The sequence below is a fragment of the Alosa pseudoharengus genome, unplaced genomic scaffold, assembly GCF_046254945.1.
Source record: "Alosa pseudoharengus isolate Yale_2024_CS ecotype anadromous, Long Island Sound unplaced genomic scaffold, YU_APseudo_1.1 YU_APseudo_1.1_scf_15, whole genome shotgun sequence".
Lineage (NCBI taxonomy): Eukaryota > Metazoa > Chordata > Actinopteri > Clupeiformes > Clupeidae > Alosa > Alosa pseudoharengus.
Genome location: NW_027468620.1, coordinates 11,153,986 through 11,180,671, shown reverse-complemented (window position 1 = coordinate 11,180,671; position 26,686 = coordinate 11,153,986). Strand labels below are relative to the sequence as shown.

At 40.3% G+C, this 26,686-nt stretch overlaps 3 protein-coding genes and 2 long non-coding RNA genes across 10 annotated transcripts; 4 read left to right on the top strand and 1 right to left on the bottom strand.

Moving 5' to 3' along the window:
- The first annotated feature begins 102 nt into the window (after nt 1-102).
- Nucleotides 103-3,981, top strand: LOC143124172 (uncharacterized). Of its 2 annotated transcripts, XR_012986998.1 has the most exons (5): nt 103-241; nt 810-915; nt 1,474-1,546; nt 2,069-2,134; nt 3,867-3,981. It is a non-coding gene; the product is annotated as an uncharacterized LOC143124172 (long non-coding RNA). The 2 variants fall into 2 exon arrangements; XR_012986997.1 differs by lacking the exon at nt 103-241 and having other exon boundaries at nt 248-915.
- Nucleotides 3,982-6,905: 2,924 nt separating this feature from the next.
- Nucleotides 6,906-8,977, bottom strand: LOC143124853 (uncharacterized). Of its 4 annotated transcripts, none has more exons than XR_012987107.1 (3): nt 8,835-8,977; nt 7,523-7,595; nt 6,906-7,007 (listed from the first exon to the last, which is right to left on the bottom strand). It is a non-coding gene; the product is annotated as an uncharacterized LOC143124853 (long non-coding RNA). The 4 variants fall into 4 exon arrangements; XR_012987109.1 differs by lacking the exon at nt 8,835-8,977 and adding an exon at nt 8,319-8,828; XR_012987110.1 differs by lacking the exon at nt 8,835-8,977 and adding an exon at nt 8,160-8,291.
- Nucleotides 8,978-9,048: 71 nt separating this feature from the next.
- LOC143124852 (serum amyloid P-component-like) lies at nt 9,049-12,824 on the top strand. 2 transcript variants are annotated; one of them, XM_076286544.1, is made up of 2 exons: nt 9,049-9,114; nt 11,947-12,824. In XM_076286544.1, the coding sequence occupies exon 2, from the start codon at nt 11,961-11,963 to the stop codon at nt 12,561-12,563; it is 603 nt and encodes a 200-aa protein (XP_076142659.1). In that variant the 5' UTR covers nt 9,049-9,114; nt 11,947-11,960; the 3' UTR covers nt 12,564-12,824. The 2 variants fall into 2 exon arrangements, with proteins under 2 accessions (XP_076142659.1, XP_076142658.1); XM_076286543.1 differs by lacking the exon at nt 9,049-9,114 and adding an exon at nt 11,742-11,839.
- Nucleotides 12,825-16,624: 3,800 nt separating this feature from the next.
- On the top strand, nt 16,625-18,501 carry LOC143124171 (mucosal pentraxin-like). Its single transcript, XM_076285523.1, has 2 exons — nt 16,625-16,728; nt 16,904-18,501. Exons 1-2 carry the CDS (start codon nt 16,653-16,655, stop codon nt 17,527-17,529), a joined length of 702 nt encoding a protein of 233 aa, XP_076141638.1. The 5' UTR covers nt 16,625-16,652; the 3' UTR covers nt 17,530-18,501.
- A 3,078-nt stretch (nt 18,502-21,579) lies between these two features.
- On the top strand, nt 21,580-23,465 carry LOC143124851 (serum amyloid P-component-like). The gene is made up of 2 exons (XM_076286542.1): nt 21,580-21,657; nt 21,818-23,465. The coding sequence occupies exons 1-2, from the start codon at nt 21,582-21,584 to the stop codon at nt 22,441-22,443; spliced, it is 702 nt and encodes a 233-aa protein (XP_076142657.1). The 5' UTR covers nt 21,580-21,581; the 3' UTR covers nt 22,444-23,465.
- Nucleotides 23,466-26,686: the final 3,221 nt, after the last annotated feature.

Here is a 26,686-nt window from a genome sequence, read left to right as displayed (position 1 = left end):
TCGGAACTGGGTCCCTGGGGGCAGTGAGCCCGTACGGAATGTCAACACTACTGCTGTGCTACTGTTTACTAACAAAAAATCTGTTTATGTATTTAACAACCCGATCACACTCGCCATGCGTATGATTCCGGACGCAAACCTGTGCACGCCAATGCGTACAGTAATGTACGCAATTGTCAATAATTCGCACATGCGCGATAGCCTGAAATAGGCTTCCTCGAGCTTGCAATGGTTTTCACAGGTAGGCTACAGTAGGCTAGCTTAAATCCGTTCATTTGCTCGTGTTTGCTATTGTTTCTGTTTCAAAATGTGTGTTTAAACTGCTACCCTATTTTAGTTGGATAACATGACCTATCACGCACATCTGTAGGATATTTAATATTTATTGGCGATAGTGTTTTGTTTTTTTAATTGGTATAAGCGAGCGTGCCTTTAATAGGCTACGAGCGAGCCTAATTTTAATAATAATAGCCTGGTAAAGCTGTAATATTTTAATTTGAGCCTTGTTAAACATCCGCGATATATTTAGTAGTTTGTTTGAGATTTGTGGACTGTTTGGAAGGTGACTGCTATAAAGTTCTCGGACATACTTTTTTAAAAAAGTGGCGAAAGTCCAGTTCAAATCGGAGAAATTTTCCATCACGTCCTATTGATGTCATTAGTTTGCGACATAATTGTTCACTCCTCGGCTGCGCAGCCCAGATGGATGCATAGGGATGGATGTTGTGGTCAGCCTTGGTAAATTGGTACAAAAGTATGTCTTTTTTCGTGGTCAGTTAAACTCCTGTTCTGCCTTGTTCGCTTCCAAGTTTTGCAAGTATAAGAAAACAAGGAGATCACGTCAATAGGCCTAGGTTTTAAGACAACAGCTGGCAGCAGTCTGCCTGCCCCGTGTCTTACCATGCCGCCGGTGATGTAAGTAAGCAATGTCCCGTTTAATGTCAATATAACTTACTGTTCACGTTGATAGTTGGCTATTGGGTAATGTTTCCATTTTCTTTTCTAGTGTACTTTGATAATAAAACGATACATTTTCAATGATGGAATGGATCATTCTATACACATCGATGTTACATGCACGCAATGAAAAAGCTAATAAGCTAGCGCTGGCAATAGGCAAACTTCATCAAAATGGACAGTTCAAAACAAACGTTGAATCTTATAATTCTCTGTTGCAGTAACTTAGAAGAGATGGATATTATAACAATATTGCAGTATTACTACAATATTTTCTTCAAATAAATCAACTGGCCGATACAATACTGCACTGAGGTAGCCATCTAGTCATGAGTTTGTGGTTGTAGCTGTTGAGATGCCCAGCTGTTATGGGGAAACAAAAATAACATTGCACCAAAGAATTGTCTTGTTTACAGGGCAATCCATGTATTAGTGAACACATGATGATTTCCTGTGGCCCAGTGGTCAGATAAATAAATGAATGAATTATTGAAAAAAATATTCTTCCCCTTTCAGAAAGAAGCTGTTCTGATGTGTTTTCCTTTCCACCCCAAATCCCTATCCCACATAATTTGACCAGTGGTCCTTGGTCCATCTTGCATTTACATTGAACACATTCATATTTTTAATTTTCTTTCTCTCAAAATGTATTGCTCGGCATTCTTCGGACATTCGACTCTGGCAGTGATTGTAAGTTGGAAGAGGTTAGCAATGTAAGGAAGGGTATAGTACATATGATTTAATCTGGAGTGTTCAGTAGTATATATTATTTTAACCTGAGTGTCCAGTGTTCAGAAATCAGTCTTAGAATTAATATATAAGACTACTATAGAAATACTATAGCGTCTATAGAATATTATAGAGGTATTACAACATCACAGAATTATGTTATGTTCCGCTTGTGTTGTCCTGCTGTGGCTGTCTGTTGTTGTTGTTGTTGTTGTTGTTGTTGTTCTGTGGTGTATGTGTTGTTGTGTGTGCAATTGTTGTTGTGTGTTGTTTTGGTGGGCTGATGGTTGTTGTTGACTGTTTTTGAAAAAAGAACACTAACTGTAGGCATAATTGCTCTTGGATGGGGATTTAAAGCAAGGTTCCTATTGATCTCCTTCAGATAATGTGGCCTCTTCATTTTCAACTGGGAAGGACCTGCATGGACTTGAGAATACAGAGCCAATCGGTATGTACAGTATTAGACACACACACACACACACACACACTCACTCACTCACTCACTCACTCACTCACACACACACACGCACTCTCTCGGAGGAATCAACGCTGTTACACCTATCCTGTAGATGTCAATTAATATGAATTAAGACATGTCACACCTTCCTATTTACTATGGTACATCAGAAAATACATAGTTTTCATGGCTGCAACTGCTTTGCCTTTGTGTTGGAGCTCAAAACATCATATGCCCCATTCATTCGCCAATATACAAAATAGAGCCATGTATACATTTATGTCCTCCAAAGTTTGCAGGAAGGTGGACCATGTGCTAATGTATGTTAACTCACATGTACAAGTGACAGGCTTTTTTTTTTTTTAGCTCCAATATAAAGGCAAAGCAGTTTCAGCCATGCAAACCATATATTTTCTGAAAGCCTGTCACTTATACATGTGAGTTAACATACATTAACACATGGCCCACCTTCAAGCTAGCAACCACCATAGCAACCAACATGCTTACCCTAACAACCACCATAGCAACCATGTTATTTTGCATAGCAACCACCATATCTACCCTAGCAACACCATAGCAACCATTCAAATTACCCTAGCAACAACTTAGCAACCACCATAATATGACCATAGTAACCACCATAGCAACGCCATTACTGACCTGACCAACAGTGTGTTTTTTTAAAAAAAATTGAAAAATGGTTAAATGTTAAATAGTCAAAAAACAAAAATTTGCAGACACAATGCAATGTGGGTCGTGTGCAGAAGGTCTGACTTGAATTTCAGCCTCGTAGCTCCATGCTACCACCCAAAACTCCACCTCTGAAGTGGGAGTGGTCAACTTTATTAAAGTTTTTCCTTCACAGTTTTTTTTGTGAGTGTCTCAGAGATCCCACCTTTGGAGCAGTTGTCAGGGGCCTCAAGGCGGTGCCGTTCGTCTTGGTCCCATCCCTCTAGCACCTAGCGTTACCGCGCCAGAAGAGAGAAACCTTGTACGTTTCAAACAGTTTATCTCCTTCCGGGAATAATCCACCGACTCCAAACTGAGCCTGGCTTGTTTGTGATGTCCCGTTGTTCAACATATTCTGATTTCATACTTATCGGACCAACATAAGTGAGTTTTTTTGGCTAAAAATGTAAAAATGGCTAAACGTTAGCAATTCCACTGCTTTGTTATTTTGCATAGCAACCACCATATGTACCCTAGCAACACCCAAGCAACCACCTTAATTACCCTAGCAACACCCTAGCAACCATCTTAATTACCATAGCAACCACTTGAATAATGTCAAGCTAGCAACCACCATAGCAACCAAGATGCTTACCCTAACAACCACCATAGCAACCATGTTATTTTGCATAGCAACCACCATATCTACCCTAGCAACACCATAGCAACCATTCAAATTACCCTAGCAACAACCTAGCAACCACCATAATATGACCATAGTAACCACCATAGCAACGCCAATACTGACCTGACCAACATATGTGTGTTTTTTGGCTAAAAAATGATAAATGGCTAAATGTTAAATATTAAAAAAATATTTTTTTGCAGACACAATGCTTTGCGTTACAGCTAGAGGGATGAAACTTTGCACACTCCATGTGGGTCATGTGCAGAAGGTCTGACTTGAATTTCAGCCTCGTAGCTCCATGCTACCACCCAAAACTCCACCTCTGAAATGGGAGTGGTCAACTTTTTTTATGTTTTTCCTTCACAGTTTTTTTTGTGGGTGTCTCAGAGATCCCACCTTTGGAGCAGTTGTCAGGGGCCTCAAGGCTGTGCCGTGCCTCTTGGTCCCATCCCTCTAGCACCTAGCGTTACCGTGCCAGAATAGGTAAACCTTGTACGTTTCGAACCATTTATCTCCTTCCGGGAATAATCCACCAACTCAAAACTGAGCCTGGCTTGTTTGTGATGTCCCGTTGTTCAACATATTCTGATTTCATACTTATCGGACCAACATAAGTGAGTTTTTTTGGCTAAAAATGTAAAAATGGCTAAACGTTAGCAATTCCACTGCTTTGTTATTTTGCATAGCAACCACCATATGTACCCTAGCAACACCGAAGCAACCACCTTAATTACCCTAGCAACACCCTAGCAACCATCTTAATTACCCTAGCAACCACTTGAATAATGTCAAGCTAGCAACCACCATAGCAACCAACATGCTTACCCTAACAACCACCATAGCAATCATGTTATTTTGCATAGCAACCACCATATTTACCCTAGCAACACCATAGCAACCATTCAAATTACCCTAGCAACAACCTAGCAACCACCATAATATGACCATAGTAACCACCATAGCAACGCCAATACTGACCTGACCAACATATGTGTGTTTTTTGGCTAAAAAATGATAAATGGCTAAATGTTAAATATTAAAAAAATATTTTTTTGCAGACACAATGCTTTGCGTTACAGCTAGAGGGATGAAACTTTGCACACTCCATGCGGGTCATGTGCAGAAGGTCTGACTTGAATTTCAGCCTCGTAGCTCCATGCTACCACCCAAAACTCCACCTCTGAAATGGGAGTGGTCAACTTTTTTTATGTTTTTCCTTCACAGTTTTTTTTGTGGGTGTCTCAGAGATCCCACCTTTGGAGCAGTTGTCAGGGGCCTCAAGGCTGTGCCGTGCCTCTTGGTCCCATCCCTCTAGCACCTAGCGTTACCGTGCCAGAAGAGGTAAACCTTGTACGTTTCAAACCGTTTATCTCCTTCTGGGAATAATCCACTGACTCCAAACTGAGCCTGGCTTGTTTGTGATGTCCCGTTGTTCAACATAATCTGATTTCATACTTATCGGACCAACATAAGTGAGGTTTTTGGCTAAAAATGTAAAAATGGCTAAATGTTAAATCGCCAAAAAAGTTGTTTTTGCCAGCACAATGCTTTGCGTTACAGCTAGAGAGATGAAACTTTGCACGCTCCATGTGGGTCATGTGCTAAAGGTCTGACTTGAATTTCAGCCTTGTAGCTCCATGCTACCACCCACAACTTATGTTAAAAGACATAACACAACATATAAGACAGGACAGACAAAGAAAGAATAGGACAGACAGGAGTGTAGGGGGGGGGGTAGTCCCAGGAGATGGAATTGGAGGGGGCTTGGATTCAAGTTCAAAAGGCGAATAGCCTCAAAAGTAAAGGTGGCCTTCCTCCTGTTAGTCCTAGCCAGAGGACAGCGCAGACGCCTGCCAGAGGGCAGCCATTCAAAAACCCTGTGTAGGACATGGGTAGAGTCTTCTAGGATGCAGTAGGCTTTCCTTAATGTTGCCTTGTCGTGCAGTGATGTCAGAGACTGAAGAGGGTGGCCAATGATTTTAGAACATGTGTTCACAATGCTCTGGAGGTGTTTCTTATTTTTGACTGAGAGGGAGTGAAACCAGCACATGGATGAAAAGGTCAGTATACTTTCAATAAAGAAGTGTAAAAAATGCTAAGAATCTTCCTGTTCACTCCAAAGGAGTAAAGCTTCCTCAAGAAATACTGCCTCTGTTGACATTTTTTCATACTCACCTCTGTATTAGAGTCAAAACGCAGTTTGTCATCAATGATAGTGCCCAGATATTTGTATTCATGTACAACTTCCACTGGTTCCCCATGGATTGTAGTTGCAGTCCTGCTCCCTCCACGCATAGTGAAGTCAATAAACATCTCCTTGGTCTTTGTAACATTTAGCTCCAAAAATGAGCTATCACACCATTCCACAAACTCACTGAGGACAGGCATATGTTGGTCAGGTCAGTATTGGCGTTGCTATGGTGGTTACTATGGTCATATTATGGTGGTTGCTAGGGTAATTTGAATGGTTGCTATGGTGTTGCTAGGGTAGATATGGTGGTTGCTATGCAAAATAACATGGTTGCTATGGTGGTTGTTAGGGTAAGCATCTTGGTTGCTATAGTGGTTGCTAGCTTGACATTATTCAAGCGGTTCCTATGGTAATTAAGATGGTTGCTAGGGTGTTGCTAGGGTAATTAAGGTGGTTGCTTGGGTGTTGCTAGGGTACATATGGTGGTTGCTATGCAAAATAACAAAGCAGTGGAATTGCTAACGTTTAGCCATTTTTACATTTTTAGCCAAAAAAACTCACTTTTGTTGGTCTGATAAGTATGAAATCAGAATATGTTGAACAACGGGACATCACAAACAAGCCAGGCTCAGTTTGGAGTCGGTGGATTATTCCCGGAAGGAGATAAACTGTTCGAAACGTACAAGGTTTCTCTCTTCTGGCGCGGTAACGCTAGGTGCTAGAGGGATGGGACCAAGACGAACGGCACCGCCTTGAGGCCCCTGACAACTGCTCCAAAGGTGGGATCTCTGAGACACTAACAAAAAAAAACTGTGAAGGAAAAACTTTAAAAAAGTTGACCACTCCCACTTCAGAGGTGGAGTTTTGGGTGGTAGCATGGAGCTACGAACTGAAATTCAAGTCAGACCTTCTGCACATGACCCACATGGAGTGTGCAAAGTTTCATCCCTCTAGCTGTAACGCAAAGCATTGTGTCTGCAAAAAAAATATTTTTCTATTTTGTATATTGGCGAATGAATGGGGCATTTGATGTTTTGAGCTCCAACACAAAGGCAAAGCAGTTGCAGCCATGAAAACTATGTATTTTCTGAATATGATGTACCATAGTAAATAGGAAGGTGTGACGTGTCTTAATTCATATTAATTGACATCTACAGGATAGGTGTAACAGCGTTGATTCCTCTGAGAGAGTGCGTGTGTGTGAGTGAGTGAGTGAGTGAGTGTGTGTGTGTGTCTAATACTGTACATACCGATTGGCTCTGTATTCTCAAGTCCATGCAGGTCCTTCCCAGTTGAAAATGAAGAGGCCACATTATCTGAAGGAGATCAATAGGAACCTTGCTTTAAATCCCCATCCAAGAGCAATTATGCCTACAGTTAGTGTTCTTTTTTCAAAAACAGTCAACAACAACCATCAGCCCACCAAAAATACACACAACAATTGCACACACAACAACACATACACCACAGAACAACAACAACAACAACAACAATAGACAGCCACAGCAGGACAACACAAGCGGAACATAACATAATTCTGTGATGTTGTAATACCTCTATAATATTCTAGACGCTATAGTATTTCTATAGTAGTCTTATATATTAATTCTAAGACTGATTTCTGAACACTGGACACTCAGGTTAAAATAATATATACTACTGAACACTCCAGATTAAATCATATGTACTATACCCTTCCTTACATTGCTAACCTCTTCCAACTTACAATCACTGCCAGAGTCGAATGTCCGAAGAATGCCGAGCAATACATTTTGAGAGAAAGAAAATAAAAAATATGAATGTGTTCAATGCAAATGCAAGATGGACATACCAAGGACCACTGGTCAAATTATGTGGGATAGGGATTTGGGGTGGAAAGGAAAACACATCAGAACAGCTTCTTTCTGAAAGGGGAAGAATATTTTTTTCAATAATTCATTCATTTATTTATCTGACCACTGGGCCACAGGAAATCATCATGTGTTCACTAATACATGGATTGCCCTGTAAACAAGACAATTCTTTGGTGCCATGTTATTTTTGTTTCCCCATAACAGCTGGGCATCTCAACAGCTATAACCACAAACTCATGACTAGATGGCTACCTCAGTGCAGTATTGTATCGGCCAGTTGATTTATTTGAAGAAAATATTGTAGTAATACTGCAATATTGTTATAATATCCATCTCTTCTAAGGTACTGCAACAGAGAATTATAAGATTCAACGTTTGTTTTGAACTGTCCATTTTGATGAAGTTTGCCTATTGCCATTGCCAGCGCTAGCTTATTAGCTTTTTCATTGCGTGCATGTAACATCGATGTGTATAGAATGATCCATTCCATCATTGAAAATGTTTCGTTTTCTTATCAAAGTACACTAGAAAAGAAAATGGAAACATTACCCAATAGCCAACTATCAAGGTGAACAGTAAGTTATATTGACATTAAACGGGACATTGCTTACTTACATCACCGGCGGCATGGTAAGACACGGGGCAGGCAGACTGCTGCCAGCTGTTGTCTTAAAACCTAGGCCTATTGACGTGATCCTTGTTTTCTTATACTTGCAAAACTTGGAAGCGAACAAGGCAGAACAGGAGTTTAACCGACCACGAAAAAAGACATACTTTTGTACCAATTTACCAAGGCTGACCACAACATCCATCCCTATGCATCCATCTGGGCTGCGGCAGCCGAGGAGTGAACAATTATGTCGCAAACTAATGACATCAATATAGGACGTGATGGAAAATTTCTCCGATTTGAACTGGACTTTCGCCACTTTTTTAAAAAAGTATGTCCGAGAACTTTATAGCAGTCACCTTCCAAACAGTCCACAAATCTCAAACAAACTACTAAATATATCGCGGATGTTTAACAAGGCTCAAATTAAAATATTACAGCTTTACCAGGCTATTATTATTAAAATTAGGCTCGCTCGTAGCCTATTAAAGGCACGCTCGCTTATACCAATTAAAAAAACAAAACACTATCGCCAATAAATATTAAATATCCTACAGATGTGCGTGATAGGTCATGTTATCCAACTAAAATAGGGTAGCAGTTTAAACACACATTTTGAAACAGAAACAATAGCAAACACGAGCAAATGAACGGATTTAAGCTAGCCTACTGTAGCCTACCTGTGAAAACCATTGCAAGCTCGAGGAAGCCTATTTCAGGCTATCGCGCATGTGCGAATTATTGACAATTGCGTACATTACTGTACGCATTGGCGTGCACAGGTTTGCGTCCGGAATCATACGCATGGCGAGTGTGATCGGGTTGGTATTTAAATGTATTATGTTATTTAAAAAAATCTGTTTAAGTAATGTTGGCCAGTCCATGAGAGAAGCAGAAAACTATCTGGGAATGGCTTGGAGATAAACAAGCAGATTGAGCAATAACATGAATCACAGAAAGGTATGTATACATCATTAAACTAACATAAAAAACATAAAAAGACAGATAAACATATACAACATAGGTCTATCTATGAAGCATGAAACGTGTGTCTATGTTTGTCTGATTGTCCATCTCTTTTTTCTGACCTTCACATATCTCTTGAACCTTTCGTTTGACCAACTTTCCACTTGGAAGATGTATTGCTAAAGACAGAAATGAGTACAGTGTTGAGTATGTATGTACATGTATATGCATGATCTGTGATTGATGTGCAACACTTTGTTGTATTGAAGGGCTTTTAAACTTATTTTGCATGTTTGCAATCACAGTTTTACATGGAGGGGCAGAAGTAACAGAAGTGGCAGGAAAGTGTTTCACTGGGAAAAAATAGAGAAAGAAAGAGAGCAAAACAAGCAGTAAATTGCGAAACATTTGGAGTGTAGAGGCCCTGAAGCAGTTACCGACTTAATATCAGAAGCTTTCATAATACTTTTCCAGTATCCCCCAAACAGACACATTCTCTCTCTCTCTTTCACACACACAGACACACACATCCCCAGAAAAAACAGAAATAATCACAATCTACTCTAACCCATATGCTTTCTGCTGATCACATAAAGCTGGGAAGTTTCACCCCCCACCCCCACCTTAAACTGAAACCACATGGATTTAGTTTTATTACTTTCTGGGCCCCATGACTCAATATCATTTGGGGGAAAATGAAGGTCAATATGTAAGAAATAATAGATTCAACTAGGCAATGTTTATGTTTCATCCCCACTATTTTGGATGGCTGATGGACAATACAGTTTTCAGACATTTCTGATCATTCATGCAAGTGTGTGTTTGTGTACTGAAAATGCAAACAAAGTAAGTTTTCATTCGTAGATGCCAGTTTAACTAAATGTGACATATACCACGTGTACTTTGAACATCTGTCACCTCCACATTTTTTTCACCAGACACAGTGGTCCTTTAATTGATCTACTGTTTTCAAAACAAAGCTCAGGACTACAAGTGATCTTTTTGTTCCGCAATTTTACTCACAGACTTTTTTGCATTAGCAAAATAAGTCCACGGGTGCAAGTCTGACAGCGTATTTTTGTGTATGTGAACTGTGGCCAGAGCAAAGTCAGACACAAAAAGTCAGGCTGAAGTCCACGCCTTTGACATAGCTACCTACTACCTATATCGCTGCCGAACTCTGGTCCAAAATGTTTTTTGTGGATTTGAACCAATAGACTCTGACAACTCTCTAGCTCAGGGATGTCAAACTCAGGCCTGCGGGCTGCTTATTTGTGGCCCGCGAGGTCATTATTCAATCTGTATTAGAAGTGGCCCACCGCATAGTTTATACAGCGCATCCATATCTGAGCTGGCCCGACATATTCTCTTCAGCGCATCCGCGTTAGAGCTGGCCCAGCACGCTATTCTATTCAGCGCATTAGCGCAGCCCAGGGCAACGCAGCCCATCAAGTTGCTACCTACTGTACATATAGTGTAGGCTATCATACACCGATAACACTTCAAATCCTAAAATACGTTGCATCGTTAATGCCGCCTTTTCTGTTCACAAACAAAACACGTATCCATCTATTTTTTCTTGTGTGTATACAGTTTTAATTCAATAAAAACATTGGTTATTCAGTAAATGTTGAGCTTGGCCCGCGACATACTCCCAGTTCTTAATTTTGGCCCCCTGTGAATTTGAGTTCGACACCCCTGCTCTAGCTAGACACACCCAAATGTGCTCCTCCAGATGGTATATAAGCCATATCAATTGCTGATATTTCTACAGCCAACGTAATATCATTTTCTACAGCACTTCAGCATAGAACCTTCTACAACTTTTATTGAAGGGCTTTTAAACTCATGTTGCATGTTTGCAATCACAGTTTACATGGAGGGCAGAAGTAACAGAACTGGCAGAAAAGTGTTTCACTGGGAAAAAAGAGAGCAAAACAAGCAGTAAATTGCGAAACATTTGGAGCAGTCTGGACTCCATTCCAGTAGCTTTCATAATACTTTTCCAGTCACCCCCAAACAGACACACACACACACTTCAGGATTTTATTCAACACATGATCTATTATCCACCAAATAACTTTGAGTGCTCTTCTTGGTTCACAGCATTTCACTTTGTTTTAGACTGAAACCAGATGGCTTTAATTGTATTATTTGTTGGGCCCCATGGATTAATGTCACTATGTAAGAAACAATAGATAGGCAATATTTATGTTATATCCCCAATATTATGGACAACATTTTTTATCATTCACAAAAGTGAGTCCTGAAAATGCAAACACAGACGGTTTTCATTTGTAGATGCCAGTGTAACTAAATGTACCATGTGAGATGTACCATGTGTAGGCCTACTTTGAACATCTGCAACTTCTATATTTCTTTCCCCCAGACACAGTGGTCCTAGAATTTACCTCTTTTTGTCAGAACAAAGCTCAGGGCTTTGCTCCCCAATTTAAATCCCAGACTTCTTTGCATTAGCAAAGTCCATATGGTTTTTGTGGATTCAAACCAATAGGCTCTGACAACTCACTAGACACACCCAAATGTGCTCCTCCAGATAGTATAAAAGTCAGATCAATTCCTGATATCTCTGACAAAAATAGATATCTATGATAGTACTATCATTTTCTACAGAACTTCAGCATAGAACCCTCTAGAACTATGAGAGTCTTTATATTTATTTTGACTTACTTGATAACATCTTTTGCAGAGAAGCAAGGTAAGCTATTACGCATGACTCGCAATATAAAAGACCATTCTATGGATGACCTTACTAGAGAGACTATGTATCAATGTTTAATACTTTAACTTGTATGTCTTCTGCAGATCTCTCTGGGAAAATGTTGACTTTTCCTGAGGAGTCTGATACAGCTCATGTGATCTTGGTTCCCAACCAGAGCAAGAGTCTGACTGCAGTGACCTTGTGTCTGCGTTTCTTCTCAGACCTGTCAAGAGCTCAGAGTCTCTTCTCTTTCGCCACCCCCACCAATGAAAATGCTTTCCTCCTTTTCAAAAGGGATAACAGTGTGTATGAAGTAGACCAAGGTGGTCAGGATATTGTTCTCTTCTGGGGTTTAGACGACAAGCGCAACGAGTGGAATTCTGTCTGCACTACTTGGAATTCCCAAACAGGTATTGCCCAACTTTGGGTAAATGGAAAACCAAGCACAAGAAAAGGTGTACGTCGAGGAAGAGACATATCTGGAGCACCCAGCATTATCCTGGGTCAAGACCAAGACAGCTACGGGGGCAAATTTGACAGAGGACAGTCTTTCACAGGAATGCTTACAGATGTGCATATGTGGAATACAGTTCTTCCTTACCCTGAGATTGTTTTATACATGAACCGTATTCCACAGAAAACTGACGGCAATGTGATTAACTGGAGGTCACTAGAGTTCACTAGAAAGGGGTATGTGATTGTTGAAAACCAGGTGAACTAGATTAATTTAGAAGATATATTAGAGGTTAAATCAAATGTGACTGCAAAAAAACACATTACAAATATACCTTCAGATTATCAAATGAATAAAACTATACTGATAAAGTTGCCTCTTGAAGGCTTCCACAAACCTCTTAAATGTTTTGATATCAAGAGTATCGAGTGTGTTTTATTTCAGTGAAAATGTTACCAGACTGTTGTCCTCTTCTCACAATTATCTGACTGTAAATACATCATTCTTTGTTCATCTGCCTGTATAACTATCAACGAGGAACAAAGTAAAATATTTCAAAAGTGTTTAATCGCCTTTGTGTTTGGTTCCCACTGTTGGGCTTGGGTTGTTATAGGCCAAAGGGGATGGGGTGTGTGTGTGGGGGGTCCTTGTAATTTTTTTCTCCTGGGGGAGGGAGGCTCTCATAAATCATTAGGAGCTTTTAAGACTTTTCTTAATTTGACAAATCCCCCTGATCTCAACAACTCCCCGGGTAAGTCCCTAAAAGTGGATGGAATCCAAAAAATCCCCTCTCTGTAAAGGTTGGTCCAGCAGGGACATCCAAACCAGGCAATATAACCCCCAATAATCATACATATTAATTGCCATAGAACATAAAGAAGTGGTCCCAACCCCCACATGTTTAACCCAAAGTTACACCCCTGTGGTCCAGGCTCTGCACAATGACTTCTGTCTACAGGAAAGATTTAGTATCTCTTAAGCATAAGAGACTCCTTCACTGGGTTGTATAGGTTTTCAGGGTGTAGTTTAGCAACACTATCCATTGAGGAGTAGTCTTGATGGGTTGAATTGTTATACAACTGGGCACAGGCAAAGTCTATAATATAGGGAAATGCAGCATGTTCAGGTGGTCACTTCCCTCCAAGTTGACCAGGGTGCATTCATTTTGCCCAGATATCTATGATTGCTTAATTAATATAAGTGCTTAAGCCGTAATTCATTTTGAAATACATAACGTGTTACAAAATATTAACACAATCAATGCATTTTGTTTGTCTGATGTCGCGTAATGGAAGCCGCAAAAACCTGAAGCCGCAAGCCTGAGTTTATTTTACTGTCTATGGAGTTAGCTGAAGATGGAGAGGAACCGTGAGGAGCTTGTAGGTGAAAAAAATCAGTTTAAAAGGTTGCCTGATGTTAAAAGCACAGTGATCAGTGCTGCCGCTACCACCACACGCATCACACACTGTGCATAGGGGGGCCAACATTTAGCCAATAAATAGCTTTACTGCAAACTGCTTTTCACTCTTAGACGTTAGACATTTACAAAGTCAAAATGCACCAACAGATTGTTATATAAAGATGATACTTTTATCGGGTTCTCTCCAACTTGAACGTTATGCTAATCCATTTAATTGGGAACACATGTGAGCGTGCGCAAGAGAGTGGCAGGTTCCAGCTGGCTTGTCATTGTTGATCATTGATATCTCCATCATCAGAAAGTACAATATTTCCTTCCACTTCTGGATGATTCACAGCTGTTTCTCCCACTTAAATCCAGGGACTCTCTAAGGGCTCTCCAAGAGTGCCTTAAAGCGAACTTCCTAGGGTGTTTTTGTGAATGTACCCGAGTCTCTCTACACATGAACTCGAGAATTGAGAACATTGTTCGTGTACACATAGTTTACTAAAAAGGTTTTGGACAATCTACATCTCTGACCTCATACACCCCTATTCAGCCCCCAGGTCTCTTAGATCTGGCAACAAAGGCCTTCTCTACATCCCTCGTTCTTGGCTAAGGCAAAAAGGCGATAGAGCATTCACAGATGGAACTGCCCCCTCCATCACTGCTTTTGAATCCAGGCTCAAAAACCCACCTGTACTCTCTGGCCTTCTCTGCCCTCTAACGTGCTATGCTTGCTTTCTATGTTCTGTACATGTATGTGTATATGTATTTTATTTTCATTTATTTTATTTTTCTTTCTGTTTTAAAAACAGCTTTCCTTTTATAAGCTTCTTATATTAAAAAGTAAGTAAGTCAAATTATTTTTTATAGCACATTTATACACAGATTAGGCTGACCAAAGTGCATGAAGGCAACAAAGGCAAGGTTAGAGTAGAATGCAGAGTTATCCGGTTCCTACTGACCAGTTATAAACTGTGAGCCAGGGCACTTTGACATAGGCTGCACTCACTGTGATTTGGAAAATGGACAAGAATATGAAGAGTTATCAAGAGTCTTTGCCTTTGTGTAATGGAACTGGTGAGCCTTGCAGTCTTAATAATTTGTTTGCATGAAGCACGATTGAAACACATTCCACTCAGCTAGCTACGTGGCTGCAGGCTCATAATTCACTTTTAAAGGGACACCAGGCAAGCCTGATGCTTTTTCTCTACGAAACTCCCCCTCGCTCGGTCTGAAGCTCTTTTCCTTTTCTTTACATCTTCCGTCAAGGGTTTTCGTTGCTTCTTCGCCGGCTCTGCCATTATACACACGTTTGCAACAATCGCTAGCGTTTCGTTAGCCTGCCTCTGTGCTGTGGATGCAGGATGTAAACTGATCCTGCTTCGGTCGGCGGGTACGATACACTGAACTTGCAAGCGGGATATTCTTTCTACAGGCAGTAGGGGTGTGCGAGAGAGTCTTCAATTGCCCTGTAATGAGTCATTTAACCATATACCGACTTACGAAGATGAATAATTAACACGAAAACGTTGCCTGGTGTCCCTTTAATAGCAAACAGAAAATTTCTAGCTAGCATCATGTCATTACATGCTTATATTTCCAAAGGAATGAAAGCTGTTCATACCAACTTAATATCATGCCTATCATTGTTAATATTGTGCTATACAGTATGTGTGGCACAAACAATGTTAGTTTGTAGATTAGCCATAGGCTATATTTGAATGGAGCTGGTAAAAAAAGATAATCCTGACTTTGGATGATTTTGGGTGTCATCCAAAATCAGAGAGTGAACCTGAGGAAGCCAACAGTGAAATGTGCCATAATAAACAATTCCTTTTACAATTGGGGGCCAACACGTTGATGTTGTCTGCAGTTTTAAATATCTAGGTACTATCCTAGATCATAATCAAAATTTTACTGAACATGTAGATCATATTTTTAAAAGGGCAACCCAAAGATTGTTTCTTTTAAGGAAACTTAACAGTTTTGATGTTAGCAGAGAGGTCTTGATGGTCTACACCAGTCTGCTGGAAAGTGTCATCTCATACAACATCTCATGCTGGTATGGGAATCTAGGGGCTAGGAGCAAAAGTAAACTCACAAAAATGATAAATATGGCCAGTAAAATCATACTGAACCCCCAGAGGCAGCTGGTGGAATTGTACACAACACACACTAAGAGGAAAGCCCTACAGATAGTCCATGATCCTTTACATCCACTACATTACACTTCTGAAAGACTCCCTTCAGGAAGAAGATATAGAGTACCTACATCAAGCAGAAACATTTTTAAGAAATCTTTTATACCATCATCTATTAATTTGCTAAATCAATATAATTTATGAGTTTTATGATTAACTGATTAACTTATATTATTTACTGCATTTTATTGACTTCTTTTTATTGACTTCTTTTGCACATTTCCATGTTTCTATATGTTGTACCGGCTGTGTAGTCTTGTTTGTGCTTGCTATATGTCGTATCTGCTGTATAGTCTTTTTGTGTGTTTGCATTATGTTGTTATTGTTGTATTTTTGTAGTAGTTTGTATGTAGTCTTTGTTTGTGTCTGCTTTATGTTGTACCTGTTGTGTAGTCTTGCTTGTGTGTGTTACATGTTTGGTGGGGCCAAAGACGAATTTCCACAGTAGTGGACAATAAAGACCTCCAATCTAATCATTACTTACATCAGACCAGTGTGCGGTGATAACCTGTATTTGTAACACAGAACTGCAGAAATACTGTGTGTGGGCATTATTTCAGAGTGAATGTCACGAATGCAAGTTCTTTTGAATAATTACCCAACACAGTGAAAATAGCATTTAACTTGAATTGCCGTCATTAAATGTCTCTTAGCCAATGGAGTTTAAGCACTCAGACACTCCCTCAAATGGAGTAAACTAGCTGGAAATCTCTTAATCCACAACACTAAGGACATATTGTGTGAACTACCATGGAAACTACAATTCTAAAGAACGTCCTGATACTTCTGCTTATATGTTTCATGCAGTCGTCTGCTGAAAGGAAAGGTAAGAATCCTGACATTATTATTAGCATTTAAGGTAATCATGTAAATTATAACATGTATCTATGAGCTATTCTTGACTTTGGAACTGTTACAGGTCATAGCCAAGGCAAACAGTCGACTTGCATTGCTTTCACAGATCTCTCTGGTTTGACTGTTGAAGTTGTATATCTTTGCAGATCTCTCTGCCAAAATGTTCACCTTTCCTGTGGAGTCTGATACAGCTCATGTGATCTTGGTTCCCAACCAGAGCAAGAGTCTGACTGCAGTGACCTTGTGTCTACGTTTCTTCTCAGACCTGACAAGAGCTCAATCTCTCCTCTCTTTTGCTACCCTCGAGAGTCCAAATAGCTTCCTCCTTTTTAAACAAGCGAACCATGTGTATGAAATAAATGAGTATGACAATGTTCTGTTATTTAGGGGATTGGAGGACATTACAAATAAATGGAATTCTGTTTGTGCTACTTGGAATTCTCAAACTGGTATTGCCCAACTTTGGGTCAATGGGAAACCAAGCACAAGAAAAGGGGTACGACGAGGAAGTAACATCTCTGGAACACCCAGCATTATCTTGGGTCAAGAGCAGGACAGTTACGGGGGGAAGTTTGACGAAGCACAGTCTTTTGTGGGAATGCTTACAGATGTGCACATGTGGGATACAGTTCTTCCTTATCCTGAGATTGCTTTATACATGAACGGCATTCCACAGAAGACTGGTGGCAACGTGATCAACTGGAGCTCACTCGACTTTACCATTAAGGAGTATGTGCTTGTAGAGGACATTGTGAGTGGTTTAAATGATTGAAACCATGACAAAAATGCTTCACTTTGTCAAGAAAGACAATTTCATCCTGTTTCCCTTTCATTTGTCAATACAAATCTAAATCAGTTAATTAGTAGTCATTTAAAAAGATTTGGCTTTGGAGTGTTTCTTCTGTAAAGCAATGGAAAATAAAAAGAGCAAAAATAGACTAGTAACTTGTGATCTCGTAATTATCACTCATAGGAGGTAAACATTTTCATTTTTGCATGACATCAAAAAAAGTTCAATGAAAAGACTTTCTCAGCAGGGACCCAGACAGAGGTGAGCATTGGCTTAAATGTGTACCAGAACCTTACCTATAACCTTAAATGGAGATTCAAGGCTGAACCCAGGCCAAGGGTCATGTCTGGGAACTACAAAAGAGAGTAAAGCGGCTTTCACAGAGGAAGAGTCATTGCTTTAAACCTGGTGGTAATATTTTTTCAGTTGTTCATCTGTTCCGGGACCGTAATCATTAATACAAACAGAGGATGGATAAAATCCATTATGTCATCAGTGGATGTGAGTAAACAGACTGACATCACACTAAACACTCCTTAAGTTGCACCCCTAAATGGTACACATAAGAACGAGCAATAACTAAAACATTCAGAAAAGCCAAACAGATATTGTCCTTTAGTTCTTCAAAATGGCTGTTTCTGGATCCATGGAAATCCTTATATTACTGCTGACTCTTTTTACAACATGTTTGGCAGAAAAAAAAGGTAAGGTATTAAATGTCACGACCATTCTATCAACTGAAATACTTACTCTATAATTTAATATATACTAAGATCATCATGCTGATTGCTGACTTCATATTTTTTGGCAGATCTCTCTGGAAAAATTTTCACCTTCCCTGAGGTGTCTGATGCAGCTTACGTGAACTTGATTCCCAATCACAGCAAGAACCTGACTGCACTGACTGTGTGCCTGCGTTACTTCTCAGACAGAAGAGACATTCAGAGTCTCTTCTCCTACATCACACCGGCACATTAAAACAAGTTCTTCCTTTAAAAACAGGGACTTGGGTGTATGCCATAAATCACAATGGCCGATTTGTAGCATTTTGGGGATTTGCGGACATTCCAAATAAGTGGACCCGTCTGTGCTACTTGGAATTCCCAAACTGGTATTGCCCAGGTTTTTGTCAATGGGAGACCAAGCACAAGAAAAGGGCTAAATCGAGGCAGTAACATCTCTGGAGCATCCAGTATTATCCTTGGGCAAGATCAGGAGCGATCAAGTGGAAAATATTTTGCGGGTATGCTTACAGAGGTACATATGTGGGATTCAGTTCTCCTTCATGAGATTGTATTATACATGAACCGCGATCCACAGGTGACAAATGTCAATGTGATCAACTGGAGTAGACCTCACTACTGAGGGATATGTGATTGTAGAAAACCTTTAAACATAGGTGTATCAGAAAATGGCTTTATTTTCTTCTATCTGGAAAGGCTGGCTGGATTTTCATTGAAATAAGAAATAACTTATGCAATTTCCTAAGAGCTTGCTAAGATGTATCATTCATATGAGTAGAGACTGTATATATTTACTCATAGGTTTGTATAATATATGATAAATGCATATGATTGCATGTGATTGTACAAAATCTGGAGTGGTTTAAGTGCTTGAAAATACAAGAAATGCGTGAATACATGATGAAATGAAATTCACATTTGGTTTGGATAATTGATGGTTGATTTTCCCATGATTTCTGTATGTCATTTAATGCTTTGTCATTAAAAATCTGTTTAGCTGAAATTCTTCATTTGTATGAGTTGAGCATGCATAAATATAATAAAACGAAGGTTTTAAAAACAGTTGTTTACTCAATTCCATAAAAATGCAAGTCTGTGTCATGCCCTCAGCGCAGCCAGCGATTGTATTCAACAGTAGCCATAATTCCCTGTCTAAATGCCCACCCCATGACGAATAAGCAGTTGTGATGGTCACTGGGTTTTCGGTGATTTTGTTGCTAAGAGGCAATAGTAACTAAGTGCCATGGAAGTGTAACACTTTATATCCAATAAAACTTGCAGCGCAGTGCAAATGATTCAGAAATAACTATGGTGGCTGATCCTGATATGCACGATATGAGCGCTCGCAAGGGGGTGAAATCGGAGTAGGCTATTGCAGTTTTCTATCACTCATCTGCACCTCAAGTCAATCTATGTTACTGTGTGGAGAGTGGGGGCCTTATATTCTGTACAGGAGCGTGTACTTGCTGCTGAGAAGGTCTCTTGCACAGAGGTTAGAAGGAGGAGGAGGAGGCAGGGGATAGCGGCACATTTTCCTACTGGAGCAGGGGAGTGGGGAACAACTAATGCAATTAATGGGCTAAAGTCAATCACACCACGGATTGCCTTCAAAATGCACATTGCATTCAAAATATTTGCATATAGTTTCACATACATGTAGATGTTATTTATGCACTCACAGATATACACATGTACAATTATGTTTTCGATTTTTAGACAAAGTCTTATGTAGGCCTATACTGTAAGTCTAGAGCAGGGAGTATTACTGTTAATTTAATCATCTCCATGATGGGAAATGTAACATGACAGTTCCCCTGTTACTCATATCCCTGCTCATTTTTTTTGTGTAGGCCTACTGTATTCTAGTTTGATATTGCCTAATTTGCCAACATTAAACATGTTTTTTTTTTTTTTTAAATGAAATATAAACTCTTAATATTACGACACACTGTAAAAGCTATTCACTCCCCCATCCAAATAGTAATCCACAGACTTCACTCCCTAACTCACACACACCTCACATGTGTACCTCTCACCCGTAACTCAATTAAAGTTGCTTCATTAGCATGACTGTCGGGACATAGTATTACCAATTAGTAAACTCATTACAATCAAAAATTCAAAACCAGTATTCACACTTACTTTTCCTCAGTGAGAACAAAGGATACTTTGTTTGTCTTTGGACTTGTGATTACAGTATAAGTGTTTTAAAACTTTTCTATATTTAAAGTGTGATATATTGATAAGAATGATATATAGAAAGCATGATTGATGACATAATCAATTAATATGCAGTTGCATAATACGACAGTGACTTGTTTAGGAAAAATAAGATAAGGAAAAATAAGGACTTGTAGTTGGACTCGACTTGGCCTGATGCACTTTATGGACTGTATGCACTTTATGGACTGCTGATGCCCTGAAAATACTGAAATGAAACTGGGGTCCGCAGCACATTGTCAGGGGGTCCCTGACAAAGTTTGCTACAAAATATGAAAAATGCTACAGTATCAGTATTTGCCCAATTGATCTGCTGATATGTTACATCATCACTTTACTATTAATTAACCGCCAACAAAATAAAAGTTATGTGAAGCAAACACTATGTGTTCAACACAATAGGCCTACATTTGACAAAGAAACAACAATCCTTTAAAAAATCCTACATACTGTCAAAGTTTGCTAACATGACTATTGTGGTATTAGCACTCTATGTTTTTAGAATACATATAACATAAGCATCTAACAGAAAAAAAGGCTATACAGCTACATGATTAACTTAGGTTTTATGTGTTGCGATTATGAGGGGTCCTTGGAGAATTTTTCACTCCATGAGGGGTCCCCGGCCTACAAAAGTTTGAGAACCCCTGCTTTAGAACACAAACAACTGTTTATTTCAAAAACGCCATGTCAGTGTCAGAATGTAATGAACACATGTGAATTACAGAAAATGCATTAAAATTTCCGATCTCGAACAGTATAAATAAGGGCTGGGGCATAGTGCGAGAAAAAAATGATTTCTTCCATAGGGCCACAGTGTAAAGAATCTCTCACTAGTCTCCTAAAAAGGTGTGGTGCTGGTGAACCCTACGTCATAGGGAAACAGAAAGAACCCTTCTGTGAATCGTCTTGCCTTATCAACCGTCTCTGATGTAACTAACTTGAATTGCGGTCATTAAATGTCTCTCAGCCAATGGAGTTTGAGCACTCAGACACTCCCTCAAATGGTGTAAACTAGCTGGAAATCTCTTAATCCACTTAAAACACTAAGGACCTATTGTGTGAACTACCATGGAATATACAATTCTAAAGAACATCACAACACTTCTGCTTGTTTATTTCACACAGTCGTATGCTGAAAGGAAAGGTAAGAATCCAGACATCATTATTAACATTTTAGGTAGGCTAATCATGTAAATTATAAGATGTATCCAAGAGGTATTCTTGACTTTAGAACAGGTCATATCCTAAGCAAGCAGCTGGCGTTCACTGATCTCTCTGGTTTGACTGCTGATATATCTTTGCAGATCTCTCTGGGAAAATGTTCACCTTTCCTGTGGAGTCTGATACAGCTCATGTAATCTTGGATCCCAATGAGAGCAACAGTCTGACTGCAGTGACGACGTGTCTACGTTTTTTCTCAGATCTGACAAGAGCTCAGAGTCTTTTCTCTTTCGCCACCCCTGCCAGTCCGAATAGCTTCCTCTTTTACAAACAAGTGAACCATGTGTATGAAATAAATGAGTATGACAATGTTATATTATTTAGGGGATTAGAGGACATTGCCAATAAATGGAATTCTGTTTGTGCTACTTGGAATTCTCAAACTGGTATTGCCCAACTGTGGGTAAATGGGAAACCAAGCACAAGAAAAGGGGTACGACGAGGAAGAGACATCTCTGGAACACCCAGCATTATCTTGGGTCAAGACCAGGACAGTTATGGGGGGAAGTTTGACAAAGCACAGTCTTTCGTGGGAATGCTTACAGATGTGCACATGTGGGATACAGTTCTTCCTTATCCTGAGATTGCTTTATACATGAACGGTATTCCACAGAAGACTGGGGGCAACGTGATCAACTGGAGCTCACTCGACTTTACCATTAAGGAGTATGTGCTCGTAGAGGACATTATAAATGGTTTAAATGGTTAAAATCATGACAAAAATGCTTCACTACGTCATGAAATACAACTTTCCCTCTGTTTTCCTATAATTTGGGTCGAAATTGCTAAAAGTAGCTTTATGTTTTTGTCTTCTCTCTAGTCTTTTCTTAATGCTTTATTCCAGAGTGTTCACTGTTTTACATTTTGGAGGCAATCCATGGTGTGATTGATTTTAACCCATTAATTGTGTTAGTTGTTCCCCGCTCCAGTGCAGCTATCTCCCTCCTTCTCCTTCTAACTTCTGTGCATGAGACCTTCTCAGCAGCAAGCACGCTCCTGTACAGAATATAGGCCTAAGGCCCCCACTCTCCACACAGCAACATATGATTGACTTGCCGTGCAAATGAGCGTTAGAAAACCGCAAATGAAAGCTAATAAATACTAATAAATACTAAATAAAATAATATTTTTTCCCCACCGAGCGCTCATAGGCCTATTAAACACAATCCGGATCCGCCACCTTCTGAATCCTTTGCTTCATGTTACTCCTGTCCAAGTAGCCTACAGATAGCCTATGTACATGTTATGCCGTAGTTTGATAGGCTAATTTATCTACTGAATGGCTAAACATGCCCGCAGGAGTTAGCCTAGGCTACAATAACAAATAGGGTACGTATAGGGAGGGAAAGTAATATCATCGCCACCTACTGGTTGCGTGCCTAGAGTTTAGTGGAGTGGATGGGATTTTTTTTTTTTTATATATATCTCGGTCCACATTGGGAACTTAGTTGAATCCCTTCCATATGCTATACATTGGGGTCACCTCTATTGCTTCTAGTGGGCATACTTTATTTTTAGGATCAGTTGAGGAGTTGTTTTGAGGTTTTTTTTTTGTAACATGGTGATAAAAAAAAATTACCTTGACTGGCTTAACATAGAGCACGATGTAAACCGCGTGGTGATTACCTTTATGTTAGGGTAACTTGTGCTCCTACTCATATGAAGAGCTGGCAGTAAGTATTAAAGCGATGGTTCGGAGTAATTTCACCCTAGGGTCCTTTGCACCATGACACCAAGCCAAACACCCTCCCAGAACCTGTTTTCCCTTGGTCGAACCCTGGTCGAGTAGCGCTGTCAGAAACTAATGACTTTCTGCAGGCGCTTAAGGAACCTTAAGGCGCTTAAGGAACCTAGCGGTAGATAGCAGCAGAGTAGAAGCTATCAGGCAAGTGTTATTTAAATAAACTCCTGGTGTACTTACAAACTTTCATAATGCCTTGTTTTATGAGTAAAGAACATAGTTGTACTACTGTAGAAGTTTTGTACCATTCTGGGAATTATTAGTGGGGTAATTTACGAGATACTAAGTTGGTTCCATTAGCGCCTACAGAAAGTCATTAGTTTCTGACAGCGCTACTCGACCAGGGTTCGACCAAGGGAAAACAGGTTCTGGGAGGGTGTTTGGCTCGGGGTCATGGTGCAAAGGACCCTAGAGTGAAATTACTCCGAACCATCACTTTAAGTGTCAATGCTAACCAGGCTAATAAACAAACCATGCTAAGGTGACCCAGTAAACAAAATAAATGCATGCTGGGAAGCAAAACTCAACATGAAATAAAGTACATGAAATATAACTAGAATGCATTGAAGTTATATCCACTCTAAGGCGTTTTCTTGAACCTGTGATCAAACAGGGACAGCCTAAAAATAGCCTATGTAAGCCTATCTTTCTGGAACATTACAGATAAAAATTTTTTATCGTTTTCTCTAGGCTATGTATGCTCTTTGTAGCCAACGTTAAGCTGAAAGAAATAGATTCCAGATGTTTCTATTCCATATCATTTTTTATTCATAAACAGTAAGGCTCTAGGCAGAGATCTTCTGCTCCTCGTCAGAAATCTCATCGGATATTTGCACTCTTCTTTGCTGTTTTCACAAGGAGCTGCTGTGACATCGGGGACAGCTATGCTTGACACTTTTAAACGCGAGCATGCGTGAAATAAATTACAATGACATTTAAACAAGTAATGAAGAAGCAGCAGCCTATCCTTAATTCTTCTGCAATGTAGATCGTTTTGCTATCCACAAGTTTCCTGGGGTGGTTGCTCTGTTCTAGAATCTTTGATACAAACTAAGCAAAGTCACTTCTGTTGCTAGGCAACCCTAAACAACACACGTGAATTTCTAGATGAAGAGTGAATAAATGCACTTGCTTAACTGATAACAAGTTGTCAATGGTTATTTATGCAAGCTTGTGTAGCCTAAACCAGACATACCTAGGCCTTAGCCAAATTAGATAAAGCAGGATATGAATTTCCCAATATTTTGCCAGATTAGACTAATAGTGGTTTACTGAGGTTTAATATCAATTGAAATACCATTGAAATCACGTTGATCTTTAGTTTGGTTGTTTCAATGTTCATTTTAGTGGAAATACCATTGAAATCCCGTTGATCTGTAGTTAGAATTTCAACGTTGCGTCAATATTAATGAAGGGTGCAAAAGTGATGTAGAATCAATGTTGCAGTGCGACGTTGATTCAATGATTTTAACGTTGACAAAGTAGACCTAGCCTAATGTTGATTTAACATAAAGCGCTTTCAGATATAACCTCCGGAGTACATGCGGAGGTTTGTCAAACGGAGGTCCTACCCTTCTGATGATTCAGATATGATGCTAACCTGCGGACCTAATACTGACCTTATACGGACGTATGTGTGAACGACATACACGCACATTACAGAATCTCCGTGTGGTTGCTGAGTGAGGGGTGGGGGCTTAAGCGCATGGTACGCTCCCGCGTCTGCGTCCCGCGCACGCGGCACTGGTGAGCGCGTGACGAGAATTGCGTCATTTTTACAGCATGCGTCGCGTCTTTGAGTCGACCGAATTTTAAGACCGCGCGTCAAAGTGACGCGTAGACTGTGCATGTGTGAAACGGAACTGCTGTAAACACTCCCCTCCAGTAGGTGGACCACATAGAAGAACAACACTTAAACCTACAAACAAACCTAGACAGAAGAAGACTTGTGTGGTTACCATAACGACGATGGAACAGAGAGAGCGCCTGTCCTCAGCTTGCCTGGCTTTGAGTTACGTGAGACACCACGAAATGGAGTCAACTTCGACCGATTAAAGACACAATTATCCACAGATACATTCTTTAACATTATATTTAACGGTCACTTTATGTTGTTGAACCCAAAGTATTTCAAGACACCACATTTTAGATGAGCTGGGGACGTAATTATCTGCTGGCCGTTCTGTACGTCACCTGATTGTCGAAACAGGGTGGCTGCATATGGCTCATTGTGGCTACTGGCTATTATATTGGCTTGCTTTGGTCATGAGCCCTGGATCATGTAGCACTGAATGAGATGGCAAACAATAAAATAAAACTAATCATAGACTGTAGAAATGCGCTACACAGCACTAAAAACCGAATAGTTTATTTATAGTTGGACTACGGATATTTCACGTCATGTTCAAATAAAAAGTGACAGCCCTACTCCCTGCATAGAGAGCTGACATGACTTCGGATTAAATGCATCTTTTAAAAATGCCCTATAGCCTAGCACCTATTACTGAACAATGCTGAAATCAAATCGCGAAACCCAGAGCCATATAAAGGTATTGTAACGTCGGCGCAAAAAGACAGTGTTCGCGTTCTCCCGCGCAGGGGATCCTGGGATACGAGAGCGAACATTTGGGGGGTTTATGTCGGTATTCTCCTTAGTTTTGTGTGTAATGTTAGCGTCTTTATTGTAACATGTTTCCCTTTTAGTTCTCCCTCGTGTGTGATCCTTTTTGTGTGGGAGGCTGCGTCCTCCCCTGTATGTGTAGTGTGTGTGCGTGCTTGACCTGCCCTGTTTGCATTGTGTTCTGTGTCTGTGTCCCTGCCCTCGTTCGTGAGCCAATAAAGCTTGCTCTGAATAACTCTTGGCGTCCTGAAACCTTTGAACGCTACATTGGTGTCAGAAGCGACTTTCGAACATGGATGCCTCCAACGCTGGACTGAGTGGCGGAGCTGCCCCTGCCCCGGGAGTCTACGTGAGGGCAGGCGACCTGACCCCAGGGTGGGGGCCGATCGAGCTCCCGCCAGCCCTTTTAAGGGCTCCGAAGGCTCGCACTAAGGCTCGGCGACGAAGGGAGAGGAGGAGGGGCGCCATCATCAAAGCCTGGCTCCGCGCGGCAGACGAAGCGCCGGGAGAGCTCTGTTCGGAGGAGGAGGGCCGTCGACTCGAGCCGCGGGAGGAGGAAGTGTGCGGGTTCCTCGGAGAAGACTGGAGCCT